The sequence below is a fragment of the Callorhinus ursinus genome, unplaced genomic scaffold (assembly GCF_003265705.2).
Source record: "Callorhinus ursinus isolate GAN/ISIS: 27379988/994484 unplaced genomic scaffold, GSC_fseal_2.0 scaffold36, whole genome shotgun sequence".
Lineage (NCBI taxonomy): Eukaryota > Metazoa > Chordata > Mammalia > Carnivora > Otariidae > Callorhinus > Callorhinus ursinus.
Window position 1 is genome coordinate 10,672,753 of NW_027397098.1, and position 20,181 is coordinate 10,692,933.

Consider the following 20,181-nt stretch of genomic DNA (forward strand, 5'->3'; position numbering starts at 1 on the left):
AATCACAGACCTGTACCTCTGAAACAAACATTATATGTTAAAAAAAACATTAACATTATATGTTAAAAAAAAAAAGAAGATAGCAGGAAGGGAAAAATGAAGAGGGCGAAATCAGAGGGGAGGACAAACCATGAGAGACGATGGACTCTGAGAAACAAACCGAGGGTTCTAGAGGGGAGGGGGGCGGGGGGATGGGTTAGCCCGGTGATGGGTATTGAGGAGGGCACGTACTGCATGGAGCACTGGGTGTTATGCACAAACAATGAATCACGGAACACTGCATCAAAAACTAATGATGTAACGTATGGTGATTAACATAATAAAATAAAATTTAAAAATTAAAAAAAAAGAAACCCTCATGTACTGTTGGTGGGAATGGAAACTGGTGCAGCCACTGTGGTTCTTCAAAAAATTAAAAATAGAATTATCATATGATCCAGTAATTCCACTACTGGAAATGAAACACAAGATCAAAAAGATATATGCACTCCTATGTTTATTGCAGCATTATTTACAATAGCCAAGATAAGGAAGCAGCCCACGTGCCCATCAATAGACGAATGGATGAAAAAGACATGGTATATATACCCAATGGAACATTACTCAGCCATAAAAAGAATGAAATCTTGCCTTTGCAACAACATGGATGGAGCTGGAGAGTACAATGCTAAGTGAAATAAGTCACTCAGAGAAAGACAAATACAAATGATTTCATTTGTATGTGGAATTTGAGCAAAAAACACATCAAGAAAAATAAAGAGACAAACATGAGACTATTAAACACAGAGAACACACTGGTGGTTACCAGAAGAGAGGTGGGGGGGAATGGGGTGAAATAGATAAAGGGAATTAATGATGAGCACTTGATGGGCACTGAGGAATGTATAGAACTGTTGAATCATTACATCGTACACCTGAAACTAATATAACATTGTGTGTTAATTATACTCAAATTTTAAAAAACTGTTAAAGTGTTCGGTAAAGAAAGAAAGAAAAAGAGTGCTTTACATGTAGTAGGGATTCAATAAATGTTCTCAAGGTGACTGATTAAACACATTCCTGGGAGAGTTAGTCTTTCGGAACTCAACATCAAGAACAAAATGCATTTTTTTTTAAATACAAATATAATACTTCAAGTAAAGGAGAGAAAATGGCATTTCCAAGCCAGAAAAATTCATACCTTACACTACTGGCCCAAGAGAATGGAAGTGATTACATTTCCAGGGAAATCACATGGAACAAAAATGAAAGAAAAGGTTCATTCTCCCATCTCACAAGATTGTTCCCACAGGGTTTCTCCTGTTTCTGTAAACTCACTGACTTTTCTCTAATCAAGTCGGATCCAGCAAAACAACAATGACATTGGCTTTACGGCCACGTGGCAATCGTGGTTACCTGGTTTGATTCACCGGCTACCCATGACAGTCTGTGCATTCTATGGCAAAGTATTCAATCTCTCAAATTATTTAACCTTTGAGCCAGACTTTTCTCATGTATGTTGTTGAAAGATAAACTGAGGCCTATTACAATTTTTGAGAGTTTGTGCAAAAATCCACTCAAATAGGACAACATTCAATCTAGAAGATAGACAGGAACTCTGAGTTGCTGTGCAAAATGAAAGACTTTTATAGGAAAATGGAGTGGGAACAAGGTTATACTAGGCAAAAAAACATGTTTATTGCAAGGTCACTTTCCTTAGTAGTGGGAAGGGGTCTATCAGGCACATGACCTAGCTCGTGCTGATCAGGAGATTCCTGATCGACTAACTTAGGATTCCATTTCTGGGAGAGCCCAAACTGTATTTACGTTAAGTCTTGGTTTGGTGACGTGGGCCTTAGCACAAGTGATTCCATTCAGGGTCTGCTGTCTTGTTTTCAACAACATAAAATGGAAAAAAGAACACAGAACTAGCTCATAAAGCTGTGGAAAAGATTCGGCACAATGTTCTAAGATTAAACATCTAACTCATAGTAGGCATTCAGATAGTACTTCTCTTTGTTCTTTGGGACCATTTCTCATACGTTCTCTGGTAAGAACATCAAATTCTTGCTTCTAGTGATTCCCAGAACCATCTGAGCATCCAAACTGACAGCTGAAGAGATATGAGATAGCCCTGTCAAAACTAGAAAGGTTAAAAAAAAAACTAGAAAGGTTCAATTAGGAAAAGTCTGGAAGAGAAAACATCACAGCAGTGGAATGGGGACGGAGCACTGGACTGGCCAGGAAAAGAGAGAGAGTTTTTTTCTCTTAATGGAGAGCTGAACTCTTGAACCAACTAGATGTGTTTTCCTTTGTTTTGCCTTCCCCTGGCCTAGCCCAAAGCAGTGGGCAGATGGATGTCATTGCCTATTTCCTCCCGGTTGTTTTTATAGACCTACATTTTGAGAGGGCTAATTGTTGGAGTCCTCTTCCTTCTTCCCCACAAAGAAGAGAGCTTTGTTCGGCAATTAAATCAGGCTGTCTGAGATGCAGAGCCCTTCCGTGTTAGAGCAAGGTTTGGCCCCCAAAGTCAAAGAAATGTTGCCTCTTTTTTATTGAGCCGACCATGTTTTCTCCCTCAGAGACTCACCTGGACTTTTCCGCCCCACAGACACACTGGCCCCGCCATGACATTATACCAGGAGGTAAGACCTGCTGCTAGCCCGGCAGAGCACGGAGACGACCATTTAGACACCTTGTGTCTACTTCCAATGAATGAAGACAAGCAGATTGCCTCTGCTTTGTCTACATAATGGCCTCAGACCTCTCTTCCCTTGTTTGGAACTTTTCGAATTTCAGACTCATAGGGAGAGGTAACCTCGCCAGCCACTGGTTGCCATCCCAAGAGGTCTTTTTGGCACCCTACTTTGCAAAACGGACGCATTTTTCTCTAGCGTTCTAGAGCCTCTGAGAACTTCTCATTGCCGTTCTTTGAAGGGCTTGTCTGCTCTGAGATTAAAGGGCTGTGCTCCGTGGTTTTCATCCGAGCGTAAACTCCTTCAGTCAGTCCTTTCTTTGGGAAATACTACCCAAGTTTCAGGGCGCAAGTCACACGGCAAATCCACCCTTTAAACAGGAGACTCGGGAGCTTGGGTCTGGCGGGGTAGACAGCCAGCACCACGGAGCACTCAAGGAGGACGCTGAGGCCGAGCGCGGGAAGCAGAGGCTGCGGGATCTCGAGGAGAGTCTTCGAGAAGAGCGAGAAGAGTCAGCTTCCAGGAGGGGAAGGAAACTCAGCAGCTGTGGTAGCAGCTGTATCTGGCTTCTCTGTATCTGGCCCTGGTTTCTCTCTCTTTCTGGGGAGGTGCCTCTCACCTGAAAAAAGCGCTAGAGCGGGGGTCAAGTTGGTTTCGTCCCAGTTGCTCCTATGCTGGAAATTACTTTCCCCCTGTGGACCTCCGTTTCTACATCTGTTAAGTCGTGGAGTTGGACGAGAGCACCTCGAGGCTCCCAGCCCTAGAGGAACCTAAACTTCTAAGAAGAAAAAGCTCATATTACAATGTGTTTACCCTTCTCTCTGATAGGAACTAATGCTTTTCTCCTGCATCTCCTATAAAAGTTCCTCCTAGCACGTAGCGCCGTGTTGGACCATAAGAGGAACTCCATGAATTCCGAGTGACTCAATGAATGAATGAACGAACGAACGAACGAACGAACGAAGGAACCCGATTTAACCCTGCTCTTCGCACTTCCGCCCAGCGCCATGGCAGAGAGATGGGGGCCCCAGACAGCAGCGCAATAGGCCTTTGTCCTTAACTGCCCTTTGCCGCTTCTCGTTCCGCCCTAATCCTTTGTGAGCTGTGGATTTAAAAAGACCAAGAATTACTTGTCCACATATAATCTGCTTGCTGTTCTTGGGTAAGAAAGCCCAGATTCTTGACGGGGGCTAAGGTGTATTTTGGGTCCAACTGACCCAGAGCACCAGTTGAGGACAGCTTTTCCCGGGTACTGTGCCCACACTCTCGGGCATGGTCTGAATTGGAATATAGTTCACGTCTTTCTGAAACGGAGTGAGCAAGCAGATTGCTCCAGGGAGACCATAGTGTCTCTAGAAATTCCCTTCCCCTCTGATCAAGCCCGTCCTCCTGTGGCCTCTGGTGGTCCAGCTACCTTGGAGAACCGAGTTTGGTGGTCATTAAATATGCTTCCCTTAGCCTCCCTGTGTCTGGTGCTTTGTTAGTCCCAGTAAGGGACCTGGTGTCATGCTCTTCGTGTGGCACCTGAGGCCCAGAAAGGCCCAAAGAGCTGAGCTGAGGTCGCACTGTCCCCTGATGAGCAGAGGAAACAATGAGCCAACACTTTTAACTCCCAAGCCCTGAAGTTATGAAATGACGAATAACAATGTACGTCACACCCTCCTCCCCCGGTGTGGGGAAACGCAAAGTGAGTTAGAAAGAAAGACTAGGCCCCAGTAGGAAAATGTCCCAGCTTCTATGGCTCCCATGTGCAAAGGACGTCTGAATGACAGGACCCAAAGTGCAGCCTGCTCAGAGGGGCCACGTCCTTGCTTCCTTTCAGAGGGAAGGGGTGGTTTCTCTGAAGCTGTCACAGGGGCTTCACTTCTCCCTTCTTCTTGCTCTCTCTATACTTGTCATTCCTCAGAAATTGCACCCACTGATGCCTTCTGGGGTTTAGTAACAAAGGAAAGAAGTCTTGGACCAAGTTTCCCTTGACTCTTGAAGCCGGACAAAAGATGCCGAATTTGTTGTCCTGGGACCAGTGGCTGCTCCATTTCCAAACATCACAATGTGGTTTTTATTTTTTTACTTTTTTTTTTTATTTTTTACAATGTGGTTTTTAAAGGAATCTCTCTCTCTCTCCCTTTCTCTTTTTCTTTCTCAGAAGCTCTTGCTTTCTTCTCTACACAGCTACCTTATCTGTTTTGGAACTTTATGGCCCTGAGCATCCCTGGTGAAGCCATTAGATGGCTAGCTCTGAAAGGAGCCACCAAGTCTGAAAATGTTCTCTAGCTCTGATACGTACCAACCCTTAGTCTTGCCTACAGTAGCCATTCCGCAGACACGCAGTGGGGGTAACCCCCTCCCAAGTCATATTGGAAGGCCTCCCTGGAACAACGAAAAGTGAACCCCTCCAGGCTGAGCAGTCACCTAATGTGCTATTCAAAAAACTCTTTTCAGCGCATTACCGTGAGAATATTTTCAACCTGCAGGCTTCACCCAAAGAACCAAGTGAAATCTTCCCCCAGCAGTTAAGGCATATGAGGAAGAGGTGAGCCGGGATGATGCTGACCTACAGGTCAGGTAGAAACCGAGAGAACCGCCTCCCACCCGGGCGCGAATATTAGGGGCTTAATATTCTGGGTAACGGAAGGCGTGTCGTTCATGGAAATCAAAGAACTGCAAAGCTGGCAAGAAACATAAAAGCTCGTCTACGAAAAACTGGGGAAAATTCAAATGAAGCCTGTAGTTTTGTTAATAGTATTGTACTAATGTTAATTCTTAGTTTTGATGGCGGTACCATATTTTTGTAAGATGTTAACCTTAGGGAAGATGAATAAGGGGTGTACGGCAATTCTCTGTACTATCTTTGCAACTCCTCTGTAAATCTAAAATATTCAAAAATAAAAATGTTTCAGGGGCACCTGGGTGGCTCTGTCATTTAAGCATCTCACTCTTGATTTCAGTGCGTGATCTCAGGGTCGCGAGATCAAGCCCTGCATTGGGCTCCACACTCAGCAGGGACTCTGCTTAAGATTCTCTCTCTTTCTCTCTCAAATAAAGAAATAAATCTCTTTAAAAAAATTTTTTTAAGAACTGGTCTAAGCTCTTCATTTTATGTATGAGGAATCTAGGGGTCCTAGCCGGCAAACGTCCAGCACCCTAGCAGCAAGCGCATGTGTAGTGCTTGATGAATATTCCCTTAATTACATGGATTTTATTCTAATAGCTAGTGACTAAACAGTTGCCCCCAGAACCCAGGCATCCTGGGCAAGTCCAAACGAACGGTGACTCTGTAAAGTAAGGATCGTAATTTTTTTTAAGTTTCATTTTTATCTTTATTTATTTTTTTTTTGGAGTCCCTCCTTAGAGTCATATATTTATTGAAGTGTTGGGTAGCGATGGAGGTAGGTGTATATAACACCAAAAAAGAGAGGAAAGATCCATCCATTATGTCTGCCATTAAACTGCTCAATGATTTATTCAACAGAATGGATGTATCTTTTTTTTAATGTAAATTCAATTGGCCAACATATAGTACATCATTAGTTTCAGATGTCGCGTCCAGTAATTCATCAGTTGCGTATAACATCCAGTGCTCATCACATCACGCGCCCTCCTTCATGCCCATCCCCCCAGTTACCCCATCCCCCCAAACACCTCCCCTCCAGCAACCCTCAGCTTGTTTCCTAGAGTTAAGAGTCTCCCATGGTTTGTCTCCCTCTCTGATGACTTCCCGCTCAGTTTTCCCTCCCTTCCCCTGTGATCCTCTGCACTGCTTCTTACATTCCACCTACGGGTGAAACTATATGATAATTGTCTTTCTCTGTTTGATCCAGGCAGAGAGAGGAGAAAGTGAAGAAGTTCAAGAATGGAGTGCAAGGCTCATGATGGTGGCAGCTGGGATCGCAATGCCTGGAGGTCATGAGAGAGGGATTAAGAGGTAAGCAGAAGGGTCCTTGGCTTGGGGACTTTGTCCTCATGCTGACATCCTGTCCTTTTCTTGTGGGAAATGAATGGGTAGCCATTGAAAGGATTTATGCATAGGAATTATCAGATTTCCACTTGACAAAAAAAAAGGAGGGGTTTAAATTATAAAAACAATACCTAGAATTTCTCAAAAATGCCATGAGTTCTCACGGTGGAAAACAACTGACAGTATTTGTTGGAAATTTCAAGTTTTCACATAAAGATCAGAACTGTAGAAAACACATCTATCATTACAAGACTGATAGTTTTTCAATGCTTTAAGACTATTCTGATGAGATCAGAGGGATATTAAATCAATATGATTTTTTAATACTACATTTTGAAATGTGTCAACATTTAGAAGATCTCCATAACTCAGTGAACCCATGTTTTCCAAATGACCTATGTTGGATGTTACATAATCATGCATGGATGAAAAGTCAATTCAAAGAGCGAGATCAACCAAATGAATTTTAATATAACAAAGTATGGAAAGTTCACTGATACCATTTCAGATCTAACGCCCCAACAAAACTTTAAAAAAACTATAATGTGTCCACTTTAGGTGTAGGATCAAAGAATACTCATGATTATCCAAAAAGGGTATTAATATACTCTGCCCATTTTCATCTACATATCTGTGTGAGACCAGATTTTCATTATACACTTCAACACAAGCAATAAATGTATCACAACAGATGGAATACCAAATCAGATATGAGAATTCGCCATGAAAGAGATTTACAAAAAATATAAATGCCACCCTTCTCACTATATATTTCCTATTTTGAAAATCAGTTGTTTTGCCTACAATATGTTATCTATCACCTGTAATGAGTTTGTTATTTTAAAATAAATTATTAGACACATGTACTATTTTAAAACTTCATGGTTCTCATTTCAAATACACTATATATGGGTAGAAGTAACCCATATAAACAAGGGCTCTCTGGAGTCTCTAATAATTTTTAAGAGTGTAAAAGAGTCTTGAGCTCAGAAAGTTGGGGATTGGCTGCATTAGTTTATAGTACTTTACTTGTTCTCAATTCCGAACATTCCAGTAGTAGCGGAACTCTACCTTTAATAGACAGCCAGGGTAGGAAAGAAATCCCTGGGGGTTCACAGTGCCAGGGGTTAATCATTAAAGGAGGAGTCCCTCTGCTAGGTGCCCTGGCAACGCACTTTGGCAACTGTTTTTGGGGTGGGTGAGGGGTTTGCCCTCTGTGTGCAAAGCAGAGAAAGGCCATTGCAATTGTGAAGGTAAGCAAACTTATCAGGCTGTTTTAGAAAGAGTGAATGTGGAAGTTGAGGATCTGGAACTCTATTCCCCTAAAACGAGGTATGCATGTATCCTCCTGGGAAAGTCTCCATGGACACCCAGGAATAGGGTACCCCCAAAGATGCTGGGCTACACTCTCTGTTTGGAAGAGGTAAGAAGGGGAAAACACAGAACCTTAGACACTGGACATCTGGTCTTCAAGGCTCTGCAAGCATCCTGAATCACAGCCCTTTAAAGAAAATCTGCTCTTCACCTGGATGCACACAGACCTTTCCACAGCCCCAGGACACAAAAGCCTGCTCACTAATTAACATGGGACTCAATCTCAGTCCTGTGGTTGGTGATTCATCCAGCAGGGCCTGGCTCAGCTGTGTGGTTCTTAGGCTACATGATTTGGCAGTTTGACAAACCTAGGGCTTACCCCCAGTTGTGGCTGAACAAACCCAAGCAGGATCCTTACATTCTCCTGGCCTCAGTTCCACATCTGTAAAGTGGGAATAACAATATCTACTTTGCATTTAAAGCGCCCGGTGTACATTATTAAATTAATAGCTACCACTTTGGTGCTTACTCCTGCCAGGAACTGTCAAGTTCTCTTCCTTTATATGATTTGGTCCTCACAAAAAGACTGAAAAGTCATTATGGTCTTTCTTCACTTCTAAGGAGAAATTTTGTCTCCATTTAACACATCCAAAAATTGAATTTTGTCTTGCATTGGATGTGCATATGGTTTGTTCTACTTTGCAGGAGAAGTTAACAAATCGATGGTGAATCTGATAATAAAAAATGAATGAACTTCTCCACTTTATGAATGGGAAACAAGTTAAAAACATGAAGGTAACTTGTCCAAGACCACACATCTGGAATGGGGCGGGACAGAGATAAACACAAGACCGTCGGTCTCCAAAGCCTGGGGTTGCCTGGTCAATTCATCGCACCAGGCTGCCCGCCTCTCCTCACCCCAGCCCCCCATTCCACCACACAGTCAGGACTTGGAAATGAACTGAGTCCCACCCAGGCCTTAAGGATCCTCTCCGCCCCTTCACTCACCACATGTAGTTGCCAGAATATCCAGGTGAGGCATCTTTTGTTCAGTTAATCCAACATGTCGGAGGTAGAGTCACTCTGATGCCTGCAGCTTAGTTTAGGCCTTGAGGAACTGAAAAGGGACAGCTCACCTGTAACCCCCATCCAACCCCAGCATCAGGGATTCACTGACAATGCAACGTCATGAAGCATGTTGCTTATGGGGAACACCTCTCCGCTGAGTCCACCGTCCTCCCCACCACCGTGAGGTTTCTTTCTTACAGTCGCCCCTCCCCCCCCGCCTACCCCAATCTGCACTTCCCCCTGTGCCCTGAATCCTATTTGGCTAATGATCCCTGCACACAAAAGACATCAGGCTTCTGCCATTGGCACACGAGCTATTGAATATCTCCAAAGACTTCTCTCCAGGGGTGTGCAAGCAATCCTCTTTAGTCCTAAGTGGCAGAAGTAGCACGTTTTGAGGTGCTTCTGTTGTCTTCACGGGGGTTCTCTTTTAGTATGGTCTTAAAAGTATGTCAGAACCTATAGGTTGAAACCAGTGCCTTGAAAAGATTACCCGAACCATCAATGCACTGACCGTAAAGACCTGCTCATGGGCTGAGAAAATCCCAATCTAAGCCCACTCATGCTGTGTGGAAAAATGTAGCTCAAGAAGTTTATAAAACAACCTTCAGGACTTAACTCCACCAGACTTCAGTTGCCCTGTCTTCAGTCTAAAAGATTGTAGAGGTTTATGGTAGAGATGAAATAAGAGCCTTTGGGAATCTAGAAGAGTCTCTTGTGTTTTCCTTATCGCTCTGGATATGTTCGCAATTTGTATTTTAGGATGATTTGGGGGGGGGTCAGATTTATTGTAAAATTTCTCAGCATGTTGCTTTCCTTTTCCTCACAATGGTTGGTAAGGACTTTGAAGTTAAAATATTTACATTGTGGAATCTCAGTATTTCCTTTGTGGTTTCTTTTACTGCTTTTAAGCTTGATTTTTGTCCACCCAATATTTTTTTCTCCTTTTTAACAGTTTGGTATTTTTTAACACTTAGGTCAAACGGATGGTGCAATGCTATGGTCTAATTAGCTTCTTCTCAAATAGTGGACTATTTTTCCCAGTTCTGCTTATTAAATAATCCCCAATTAAATATTCCCAACACTGCTGGTGAGAAAAACGTTAAATGAGCCAAGGCCAAAGTGCGACGAGTCAGGCTGGCTGGCTGCCCCCACCAGCAGGTCTGGACCGCGGGTGGGGAGCGTCTAGCATCAGGAACGCAGGTACTGCCCAGCCCCGCCAAGAGTGAGGCCACCAGCTCTGTTTACTCAGAGGTAAACCCCCCCCAAGCCCCCATTTGCCCACTCCCCACCCCTCCCTGGCCTCCCACCCTCTATGGCACAATGCATCTGCTGCTTCTTCGGAAGTGCTGGTAAAATTCTTGGGAGGAACTTCTGCCCACACAGATTTTGGAGATTACCTGGGGATTTCCACAAACTGGGCCAGGGCTCCCATCTTCTCCTGATGGGCTGCTGATGACTTCTCTAAAGACCCTGACCACCTGACCACCAGCTGGGAGGTATTAGCCCATGCCTCCCAGCCGACAGGCAAGCAGCTTAACGCTGAGCGGACCCCTCACCTGTTCTGCTGCTAACTCACATTACTGTGGAAAGACCGAGGAGACATGGAAGGGACACTCTATAATGGTTAAAGCCACAAACTTTAGAGTCCCAAATACCTGGATTAGAATCACTAAAATTTACCTGCCAAGGTAAGGGCTAAGTTACCTTCAGTGAGTCTCGAATTCTACATCCCTAAAACGGGCATGACAGTAACAGGCTGACCTCTTGGGGCACCCCTAAGGATCACCGAACAGGGTTAACTAAATCTTCAGCACTGCAGCAGTTAGTACCTGGCATAATGACTTTATCTGCCACAGGGTAATTCCCACTGTGGTTTTCAAGGTACAAAGAGCCACAGCGTGTCTGGCTCGTATTTAGGACCTCAGTAATGAATCAATTTCCTTCTGGCATTGACTTTCCTGCAGCTTTCTGCCCCTCTTCTCCCCCCGACTTGCCTACCTGGTCACCCTTTCGTCAATATTTATTCTGTCCTTACTGGGGCGCCTGGGTGGCTCAGTTGGTTAAACCGCTGCCTTCAGCTCAGGCCATGATCCCAGGGTCCTGGGATCGAGCCCCACATCGGGCTCCCTGCTCCGCGGGAAGCCTGCTTCTCCCTCTCCCACTCCCCCTGCTCGTGCTCTCTCCCTCTCTCTCTCTCTCTCTCGCTCTCTCTGTGTGTCAAATAAATAAATAAAATCTTTAAAAAATATATTTATTCTGTCATTATAGCCCTGACCCAAGGTCACACATGCATCTCAGAGCTTGCCCAGAAGGTCATGATACTTGCAGATTTCCACCACCTGGTGGGCCCGGGGCTTTGAAGTTTGCGTACAACCTCTCCCAGGACCACCTTCCAATTTCCTTGGTAGATGACCGGAGAGATCGGCCCCAATCTAGGGACAGAGACCCACGTCTGTGAAGGCTGCTCCCCTGAGCCCTGCACCCAACACGTCACGAGCGCTCCACCGTGGGCTCTGAAGTTGAGAGGCTGGCCTGAAGTGTGGGTCAGGCCCAGCGCACGGTGGGTGTTTGTGCTCCGAGTGCCAGGCGAGGCCCTTGACCAAAATGCTCTGCCCGCCATGCCGGTTGCAGAGAACCTCGGAAGTCATTTCAAAATGGAGGTGCCAAACCACTGACTCCTGGGTCTCTTGGCAGCTAGGCTGGAGAAAGCGTCAGCGAGGCAGAAAGACTAAACTTGGGAGCAAGGTCTGTTTCTGGCCTGTAACAGCAGGGGCCACGGGTCTTCTCATTCAGCCCCCAGCCCCCAGCCCTGCCTGCATTCGAGGGTCCTCTCTGTAGAGACGAAGGTGCTCAAGTCAAACACCTCGCTTCAGGCGTGGCAGAGTGGCCCGAGAAGCTCGACTGAGTCTTCTTTTCCCCAGCAGAAACTGGACAGGGGCGACAAGGGGGCGGGGGGGGAAGGGCAGGGACGTGGAAGGATCCCAGAACCTAACACCAAATGCCTTCCTGTGACTCTGCCCGGGGCCATCACGTGCAGCCATGCTTGTGTGAGCACGCTTCTGCTGAAGGGGCTGAGGAGCAAGGGCACACACACGGGCCGGTCTGTGCGCCGTGAAGGGACGGCCGTATCGTACGGATCAATGTCGGCAATCCGTACCCGCACGTCCCGTTTAAAGGACAAGACCGGTGGTAGGTCGGTCAAGAGCCCAGTGGTAGACACTTGGTGCACTGACCACAAGGGTCAACTACACACTTTCCTCTGCCCGCCCCCCCCCCCCCCCCCCCCCCCGCCCCCAGAAAAGGATCAGAGGTGCACTTCATCAGCGTATTTCAACCAGGTATTTTATTGTTCTGGCAACTGCAAAATATACAAATTTCTGAAAAGCATCCCATTTGAAAAGCTGGCACACCCCTCATCCCAGGTCATTAATTCTGACAATATACAGAACACAGAGAAAGTCGTAAGTCACACGTAAAAGGCCCCCAAACCAACCAACGAACAACTAAACCCGATCTATACAGCTTTCTATTTTCAGGCTCCCTTATACATATTAAATAAATAAATAGCACATCTGCTATCAAAATAATAAAAAAATAAATTTCAAGTATTACAAACGAAAACATCATTGGTGTGGTTGTTTCTCTTCTCCCCGCGAATGACGAGCTTCGCCCGTGGTCTCAGGACAGAGTAAGGACACGGGGTAAGCCCACCCAAAAACAACGATGCCGAGTTAACAAAATTGGTCCCAGATATTTTTCGGGGGGTAAGGGGGGAGAGGCGATGGAGTATCAGTAGCCCCATGACCACAGCTCACACACACGCTCCGTCCAGCGCCTCGAGTCCGATCCCGGCTTTCCGTCGGGAAGCATTCTGCTCTCTCTGGGGTCTCTCGGCTCCTCCGTGTTTATGTCCTCTCGCCCCATCTGGGCCCTCACACACGGAGTGCTCGGGATGTTCCCTTCCGGAGGTACTGACCTCAGCAGTTGGAGGCCGGGGGAGGGCACCCACACACAGCCCCAGGTGGATCGGTAGGAAGGGTCAAAACTCAAGAGTTGGCTCTGGCGGCCAGCGTGACAAGGAGGCCAGAAAGAGGGACTTAAGAAAGCTGTCCTCAAGAGCAGAGCTGCACGCCCCTTGGTCTAAAAACACGACCGACCTACAAGCACACGCTCGTGCGCGCACGCTCGCCGTCTGACGAGACTCGAGATGGCAGGAAAGGGAAAATGACCATCTTCGGCCACACAGGAACACAGGTACGCAGACATCGTTTCGGGCAAAGTGCCCAACTGGGGAATTATGGGGGAGGATCTGAATGTTTCGGTGCGAAACCCACGAACTTGACTGTATGGTATCGGAAGCATGTCCCGATGTCCCACTGAACCCCAACCAGAAAAACACGTGTTGTCCAGCCCCCGGTCTGGATGTCCAAGCCCCCCACCCCCACACCCCGAGCCCACTCCCAGTACACGTCTCTGTCAGCTTAGAGGGGTGAGACTGTCCGACTCGAAAGCAGAGGGCGAGCAAGGGAAGTGACCTTTGGCACCAGCTTTTTAGAGATTCTTCAAAGGGTCATTTGGGCAAATTCTACCACGGAGTCTCCAAATCATTTCTTCTGGGCCTCAGGACCCCTCCTCATCCCCAGTCCATGGAGGCAGCAAGGAGAAACCAGTAGGCAGAAACTACAGGTATTCAGAACCACATGCCCCACAAGCCCTGCTCTGATCCACCCCCAAAAATGCCACAGGAGCCAAAGGCAAGTGAGGACATTCTCTTCTTCAGAATAAAGCAACCCAGGACCATGCTGGGTGTATAGCAGATGCTCCACACAAATATGCAGGATTGAGCTCAGTCCCGCCAGGAGACCACAGACAGCCTCTTGGAGGATGCGGCCACAGGGGACGTCTCGGCTGGGCCACCGTCCCCACGTGGGAAGCACAGGGAGACGATGAACATCCTGAAGGAAGGAGGCCAGAGGCTTGATCATCTCTGCTCCATCTCCCGGGTCAGTCTTGCAAGGATCCGAACAACTTGCTGCCCGCTGGTTGACTGGGGTCCCCCTGAGCTCCCCATCTCATGGGCATGCCCCATTCCCCACATGCTTTCCGAGCTCCAGCCTCCAAGGGCACGAATCCCAAACATCAAGGTTCCTGAAGAGAAGGTGCAACTTTCCCATCCCGCCTTCTGCCAGTTAAGAAAGTGCAAGAGCAAGCAGCTCAGGGGGGAGGGGGAGGGGGGAGGCCCTGGGGCTCTTCTGGAACAGTATTTCCCTTTGCTGACACAGCCAGACTGTCCTTGAGCATCTGCAGAGGCAGAACGCAGACCCAGGAAGGAAGGTGTGTGGCCCCGCGGCAGGTGGCTAACGATCAGACAGGCGCGTCTGGCTCAGAGCCTTCTCCCTGCACCTCTGGCCCCAGCCCAGCGCAGGCCTGAATCCTTCCTTCACGAGGCAACATCTGAGCCACGAGGCCCAGGAGAGCCTTGTAAAAGTTTTCACCATCCCTTCCTCTTCAGCAACTGGGATCTAGGCCCCCCTTTAACTCTAGGATTCTGGGGCCAAGTGTCATCTCCCCAAGCTGGGAACATACCAGGTCAGGATCATAGAAACTAAACAAAACAAAACAGCGTGGAGGCCAACATCCCCTCCTCGGGGCCTTCTCCCAGCTCCTCTTCGACGGCTCATATCCTTCCTGAGCCGTGCGGAGGATCAGCGAGGCCAGGGAGAGGGCGCGGACCCCACACACGCCCCTGGGAGAGGCCTCTGGGGGTCTCGGCCGCCCTGCCGCGGTCGGGGGCCTGGTCCTCTCTGACCAGCAGGCCCCTCTTCGATCCCACCCACCCCGTTCCGGAAGAAGTCCTGGGGATCGCTGGCCTCGGGTAGATGGGAAAAGCACTAACTAAGCTGCAGGAATGGAACTGGAATGGAACCGCCGGGTCCGGCCTCAGTGTGTCCTGGAGTCGATGCTGCTCTGGGTGCCTTTCATGTTCTGTTTCCAGGAGAAGAGAGGGGCGAGGAAAGGGAATTATTATTTCCTGTCCACGAGGCTTCCTAAAGCCAAAAAGACTAAAGCCATGCGATGGAGACCACGTCCCTCCCTCAGACAAAGAGCACGACCCCAGAAGAGCGTCATCGCCAAACGGGTGGAAGAAGGCCCAGGTGGCCTCCAGGGCCGTGGTGGAAGTTAAGCCCAACGTCACCCCACAGAAGGGCCTGGGCAAGGCCGGGCGAGGGCCCTCGGGGCAGAGGCCTGGCACCTGCTTCTAGGAGGCGGGGGGAGAACAGGCAGCTCTCGTGGGTCGGAGCTCCGGGCAACACCGAGCGCCCGCACTTAAGGAGCCCTCCAGCCCTCGGCCCTTTAGAGCCTGGAGACCGGCCCGCCCACCCCCAGGGCAGGAGATGGGCCAGGGGCCCTCCAACGAAGCATACGGACTCTCCTCCCAAGTTGCTCAAGTAGACCGCGCGTCCGGCCCTTGGGTCCCAGATTCTAGGAACGGGCCGGGCAGCCAGAACAGGGGTGCCACTGGCCAGAGGGACGGCACCAGGGAGGAGCCAGGCAAGGACGCCAGGCAGGCAAGGACGCGTGTCACTAAAGCTCTCTTCCTGTTGTAACAAAAGCAGTCCTTGCTGGAAGTCCCACCCCTACCTATGATGCTGACCAGGATCAAAACCCCCTTGAAAAGCTGTCTCTCAGTCAGCTGGGGCCGGAGGGCAGCTGCCAGGGCACGCGGCACGCTCCTCGCCTCGCCTCCACCCGCCTCACCAAGAAAGGAAACAGTTGGTCCAAGTGCTCTTTCCCCTCCTGTCTCCGCCCAGGCCGTGTGAAGGGGGCGGGGGGAGGGGGAGCGGAGGCGGGCACACAGGGGTGCAGGGATCCTGGCGGCCCCCTCTGCTCCCGCGCAGAACCAAGGGTCCGCAGTGGGGACGCCTGGACAGAAGAGACTCGCAGGACCCGCAGCCCCCACTCAGCCCAGGCCACCGCCACCTCTGGTCACAGGTCCATGCGGCGGTGTCTGTGGGTGGGGGTCTCCCCAGGAGGACCTGGCAGCCTTGCAGCCCACCACTTAGGGAGCTCGAGGCGCTGCCCGCCCCCACTGCAGCTGCCGGCTCCACCCGGCCCTCTGAGCTCGCACGCCCACGGCTTTGAGCGCCCGCGGATGATGACAAATAGAACAATGACACTGGGGAGTGCAGGCACGGGCCACGTCACATCACTCACGCATGGTGCCCTGGCTCAGGCCATATGGAGGGAAACAAGGAAACGAGAGAAAGAGAAAGAGAAAGAGAGAAAGAGAGAGAGAGAGAGCGAGAGCGAGAGAGAGAGGACCTCGAGACAATGGTGCTGCTCTTTAAAAAAACACGTGTTCTCCGACACGGGGTGTATGAGTCACAGACTTGACAATGGCCAGTCTCCACACAGACCGAGATGCCCGGACAGGCTGAGATGCCATGCCTCAGGGAGAGGGGGAGGGGACAGAGAGGGGCATGCACAGAGCCATTTACCTTTCCAAGGTTAGTAAGGAGAAAACTTTGAGAAAATGTGACAAACAGTTCGTCTTTCAAGCATAGTGGGGGGAAGGGAAGAACATGTTGGGAAAGAAGAACAGAACAAAACATCTTTAGTAGTATCTTCTTTTTCGTGTGCATTTGAAATTTAAAAATCAAGGATGCCCGATGGTCCGCCGCCCAGAGCACTAGTGCTGCCAGCAGGGGAGGAGAGCAGAATGCGGCACCCGACCCGGCAGGCGGGCCCGCTTAACCAGGAAACCACGATCTCACGATCTCGCTGGTGTCCTCAGGCCACAACCTGTAAGCCCCCAGGGGTTCTCCCCACTCCCCAGTCTCCTGGTGCTCCTGCTGCTCAGGAGAAGAAACCCCACTGGCCTATGCAGAAGGAACAGGGGGGCATCCAAATGCAGAGGGAGCGCAAACCCGAGCACCCTGGGCATCCCAGCAAAGCACAGGGCACAGTCTGTCCCGTGATAACGGCTAGTGTCCACCGGGCACGGACTATGTGCTGGACATTCTGCTAAGCTCCACATCTATATTCTCATGATCAAAACACCTTGTGCTGTTCCTGTCTCCATGTTACAGACGAGGAAGCAGAAGTGCTAGAATTGCCCAGAAGTCCAAAGATGGAGAGCAATAAAACCAAGATCCAAACCGGGTTTGGTTTGACTTGAGTAGCAAAAGTGGGTATCTGCGATCTCAGACGTGGCCTCACACTCCCAGGCGGGGCTGGACGCTGGTGCAGGTGTGACGGGTCCAGAGGATATACTTTTGCTGAACTGCAGGGATTCTAGCCAAAGGCACTATAAGCCACAGAGACAGGCAAGTTCAACCTTAGAAGGTGGGGAGGATATGCCCGAGGGGCGACCCTCCCAGCAGGAAGGTGTCTTTCCTGGCAGCATCAGGCCATGGCTCAGAAGCAACAGGATGTGCACAGATGCAAAAGTAGAAGCCTCCAAACCCAAAGGCTAGTTTTCACACCAGGAGAACTCCTGCTCTAGAAGCACTCGGTTACAACGCTCCTACCAGACAGGGGACAGATTGTCTTTAAGGCTGAATTTCACGGACAGGCCCACCAGTAAGTAAACACACCGCAGCTGCAGAGGGCAGGTGCATGGGAGAGGCTGCAAGAGCTAGAAAGGACATCCAAGCAGCTCTGGGCGATGCCCCATGGGCCTCAAACGTCAGAGGTGCCCCGGCCAGCGGTAGGTGAACAGTGCCTTGACTGCTGCCAGAAGCCAGCACAGAGAAGGCAGTCAGCCTTCAGGAGAGGTAGACGGACCCATTCAAGTCCCAGTTCTGCTACTGACTAGCTGGACGGCCGTAGGCAAGGGCCTTACCCTTGTCCATCTGGTAAAAAACGGACAGAACTGCCCTACAGACCTCCTGGAGTTATTTTAAGGCCCAAAGACACGGAACATATGCAAGCAAGCCCATTCTCCGTGAGCTGTAAAGCATCGCAAAACAGATTTCGCTGCAGGTGGGGCCACCTAATCCCAGCATGATGCTAAACAACCACTTTCCAAGAACAAGCCACACTTTCAAGCTCACCAGGCTGGACTCCTCAAGCCAGTTCCATTTCTGCGTCAATTAGTCAAGGTCACCCAATCAGCAAAAAGGAGGATGGGCAGGTAGTGACCGGAAGGGCTGGGGCAGAGGGTATATCACGGCAGCTGTTCATGGAACTCCAAGATGGAAGGCCTCGGCTCCTTCCGTGGCGGGGGCCGCCGGAGCAGTGGACACACTAAATTATCTAGCAGCTTAACAGAAGCTTAACCAGAAATTCTGACACTTAACCAGAAACTTCCTGCAGAACTCCGGCTGAAGGACAGGGGAAACCAATGGTTCTGATTCGAGCGCTGCACCCAATCCTGGTCGTGACCATTAAGGCTAAGCAGATGCTGGTACAGGACAACCAGATCCACAGCGATGGTTCCCAAACAGACCTCCCCAGAGAGCTAGGGTCTCGGAGCCCCCACAGGAGTGGGTCTCTGCTTGGACAGAAGGGAGAGCCTGCAGGGTTGCAGGCCCACCACACCCGCTCCCCGCCCCCCGCCCCCCGCCCCCCCAGAGCCTGTCCTCCTCTGTTTTGCAGACGAGGCCCTGGGTTACTTTTCCTTTCAACATGAAAGGCCTCTCCCAGAGGAGGCACAGAACTTAAAAGATGATGCATCGGGCATAAGACCCAGCCTGGCACCAAAATCGGACTTGAGGGAAAAAGGTAGGTTTATATCAAGCCAGGCCCACTGCAAGTACTAACAGTTAACGAGGACCCCAAGGGACATGCAGGAAGGCAGCTGTGGCAAGCGGGGCAGCAGGACACGCCGGAGACAGCGGGGCCACATTGCTTCTTGCAACTTTCTCTAAAACTTCATGAATCCCTTCCCCTCCCCCAAGGCCGTCTTTCTCTGTCAGATATGACCAAAACTGTCACGGTCCTCCACATTTTATCAGGCGGGAGGCCAAACTGGCAAGGAGAAAGAGGTGCGAGGAGCAAAATTATTCACAGAAAAATACTTACAAACAGGCTTTCCCTAGCAAAGGCTGCAGAGAGAAAAAGTGGAGAGAGAGAGAGAGAGAAAGAAGTCAGTAGAGGGACAGGGTACAGGCCCCGAGTCATTTGAAACCAGGACATCCTCTGCTGGGACCAGCCTGGCCCCACCCGATGGCTTCCAGACTTCCAGAGGATCCGGCCTGGCAACCTCCAAGGACTGTCCTGTCAAAGTCGGGGGCGCCCCAGCCGTGCATCCTCCGTGACCCCGCAGCACAGGCCCACGTGCCACCCAACCCCGGCCCAGGCCAGTCCCCCCCCCAAGCATCTGTGGCAGCAACCTCTCCAGTTCCAACCGTGACCCCACAATTTACGCCTAAACTGAATGTCACCCACAAACCACTTCAGCTCTCGGTTTCCATAAAAGGACACGATAACATCTTACAGCTAGTGCCAGGGGCGGCCACCACCGTGTGAGACGCTCAGCACGAACGACCTCGTCTGACCCGCCTTTTGCAGTAAGTGCTATTTCCCCTTTCCACAGACGGGAAAACTGAGGCCTGCAGCGGTTTGGTGGCCTGCCTGAGGCTGCCCGGCACTCTCCCCCACAACGCCAAGTCCAGACACCACGAGATTTGTATGAGCTTCAGGGGAAACGCAGCAATAGTTTGGGGGCCTCGGCACTGAGCTCTCAAATCCGATTTGAGATTCAGCCTGTGAGTTATTTGTGAAGAGCCCAGACGTGGTGGGTGGAGATGGGGGGCAATCTTGAGGAGGCCCCCAAATCCGTGCCTGGGAATTGCTAGGTCTCTCGTATTGGCAAAGAATCCTGGCTGCCACCGAGGAAAAGATGCTCTTCTGAAAATAAGTCCTAATGCCCAAGAACCAACATCCGTCAGCTTTGTATCTTCACAGCAAACTAAACTAGTGAAATCTAGCTGGGTTTTTGCTTTTTAGTGTCTTTACTATGTGGAGTTATGTGGCATCCGTGCTGTGTGAGAAAGTCGCTCTTCCCAGGCCGTCCTGCGAGTCTGGCTGCCCAGGCTCTACCCCGGCTCTGGAGGAGAACATGCTTTTCTACAACAGGGGCCGCGCAAGGAAGCACGGAGGGAGGATTCCCGGCCATCAGCCTGGGACAGAAAAGACGTCCTCGGGCCACGCGTGGCC

General features: G+C 49.7%; 1 protein-coding gene and 1 long non-coding RNA gene across 7 annotated transcripts in view; both read right to left on the reverse strand.

The window, feature by feature from the left end:
• LOC141370490 (uncharacterized) overlaps positions 1-9,160 on the reverse strand; it is a 14,927-nt gene extending 5,767 nt beyond the window's left edge. The window contains exon 1 of the long non-coding RNA XR_012374549.1: positions 8,956-9,160. This is a non-coding gene — a long non-coding RNA (uncharacterized lncRNA). The remainder of the gene's footprint in view (positions 1-8,955) is intronic.
• A 3,183-nt stretch (positions 9,161-12,343) lies between these two features.
• PFKFB3 (6-phosphofructo-2-kinase/fructose-2,6-biphosphatase 3) overlaps positions 12,344-20,181 on the reverse strand; it is a 76,339-nt gene continuing 68,501 nt past the window's right edge. For 2 of the 6 annotated variants that reach the window (XM_073879949.1, XM_073879947.1), the window contains exons 16-17: positions 19,045-19,067; positions 15,010-16,570 (exon numbers count right to left, since the gene is read on the reverse strand). In XM_073879949.1, coding sequence (XP_073736050.1) covers positions 16,528-16,570; positions 19,045-19,067 — 66 coding nt within the window. In that variant the 3' untranslated portion in view covers positions 15,010-16,527. The other 4 variants (XM_025853559.2, XM_025853561.2, XM_073879948.1 and 1 more) reach the window with 3 other exon arrangements.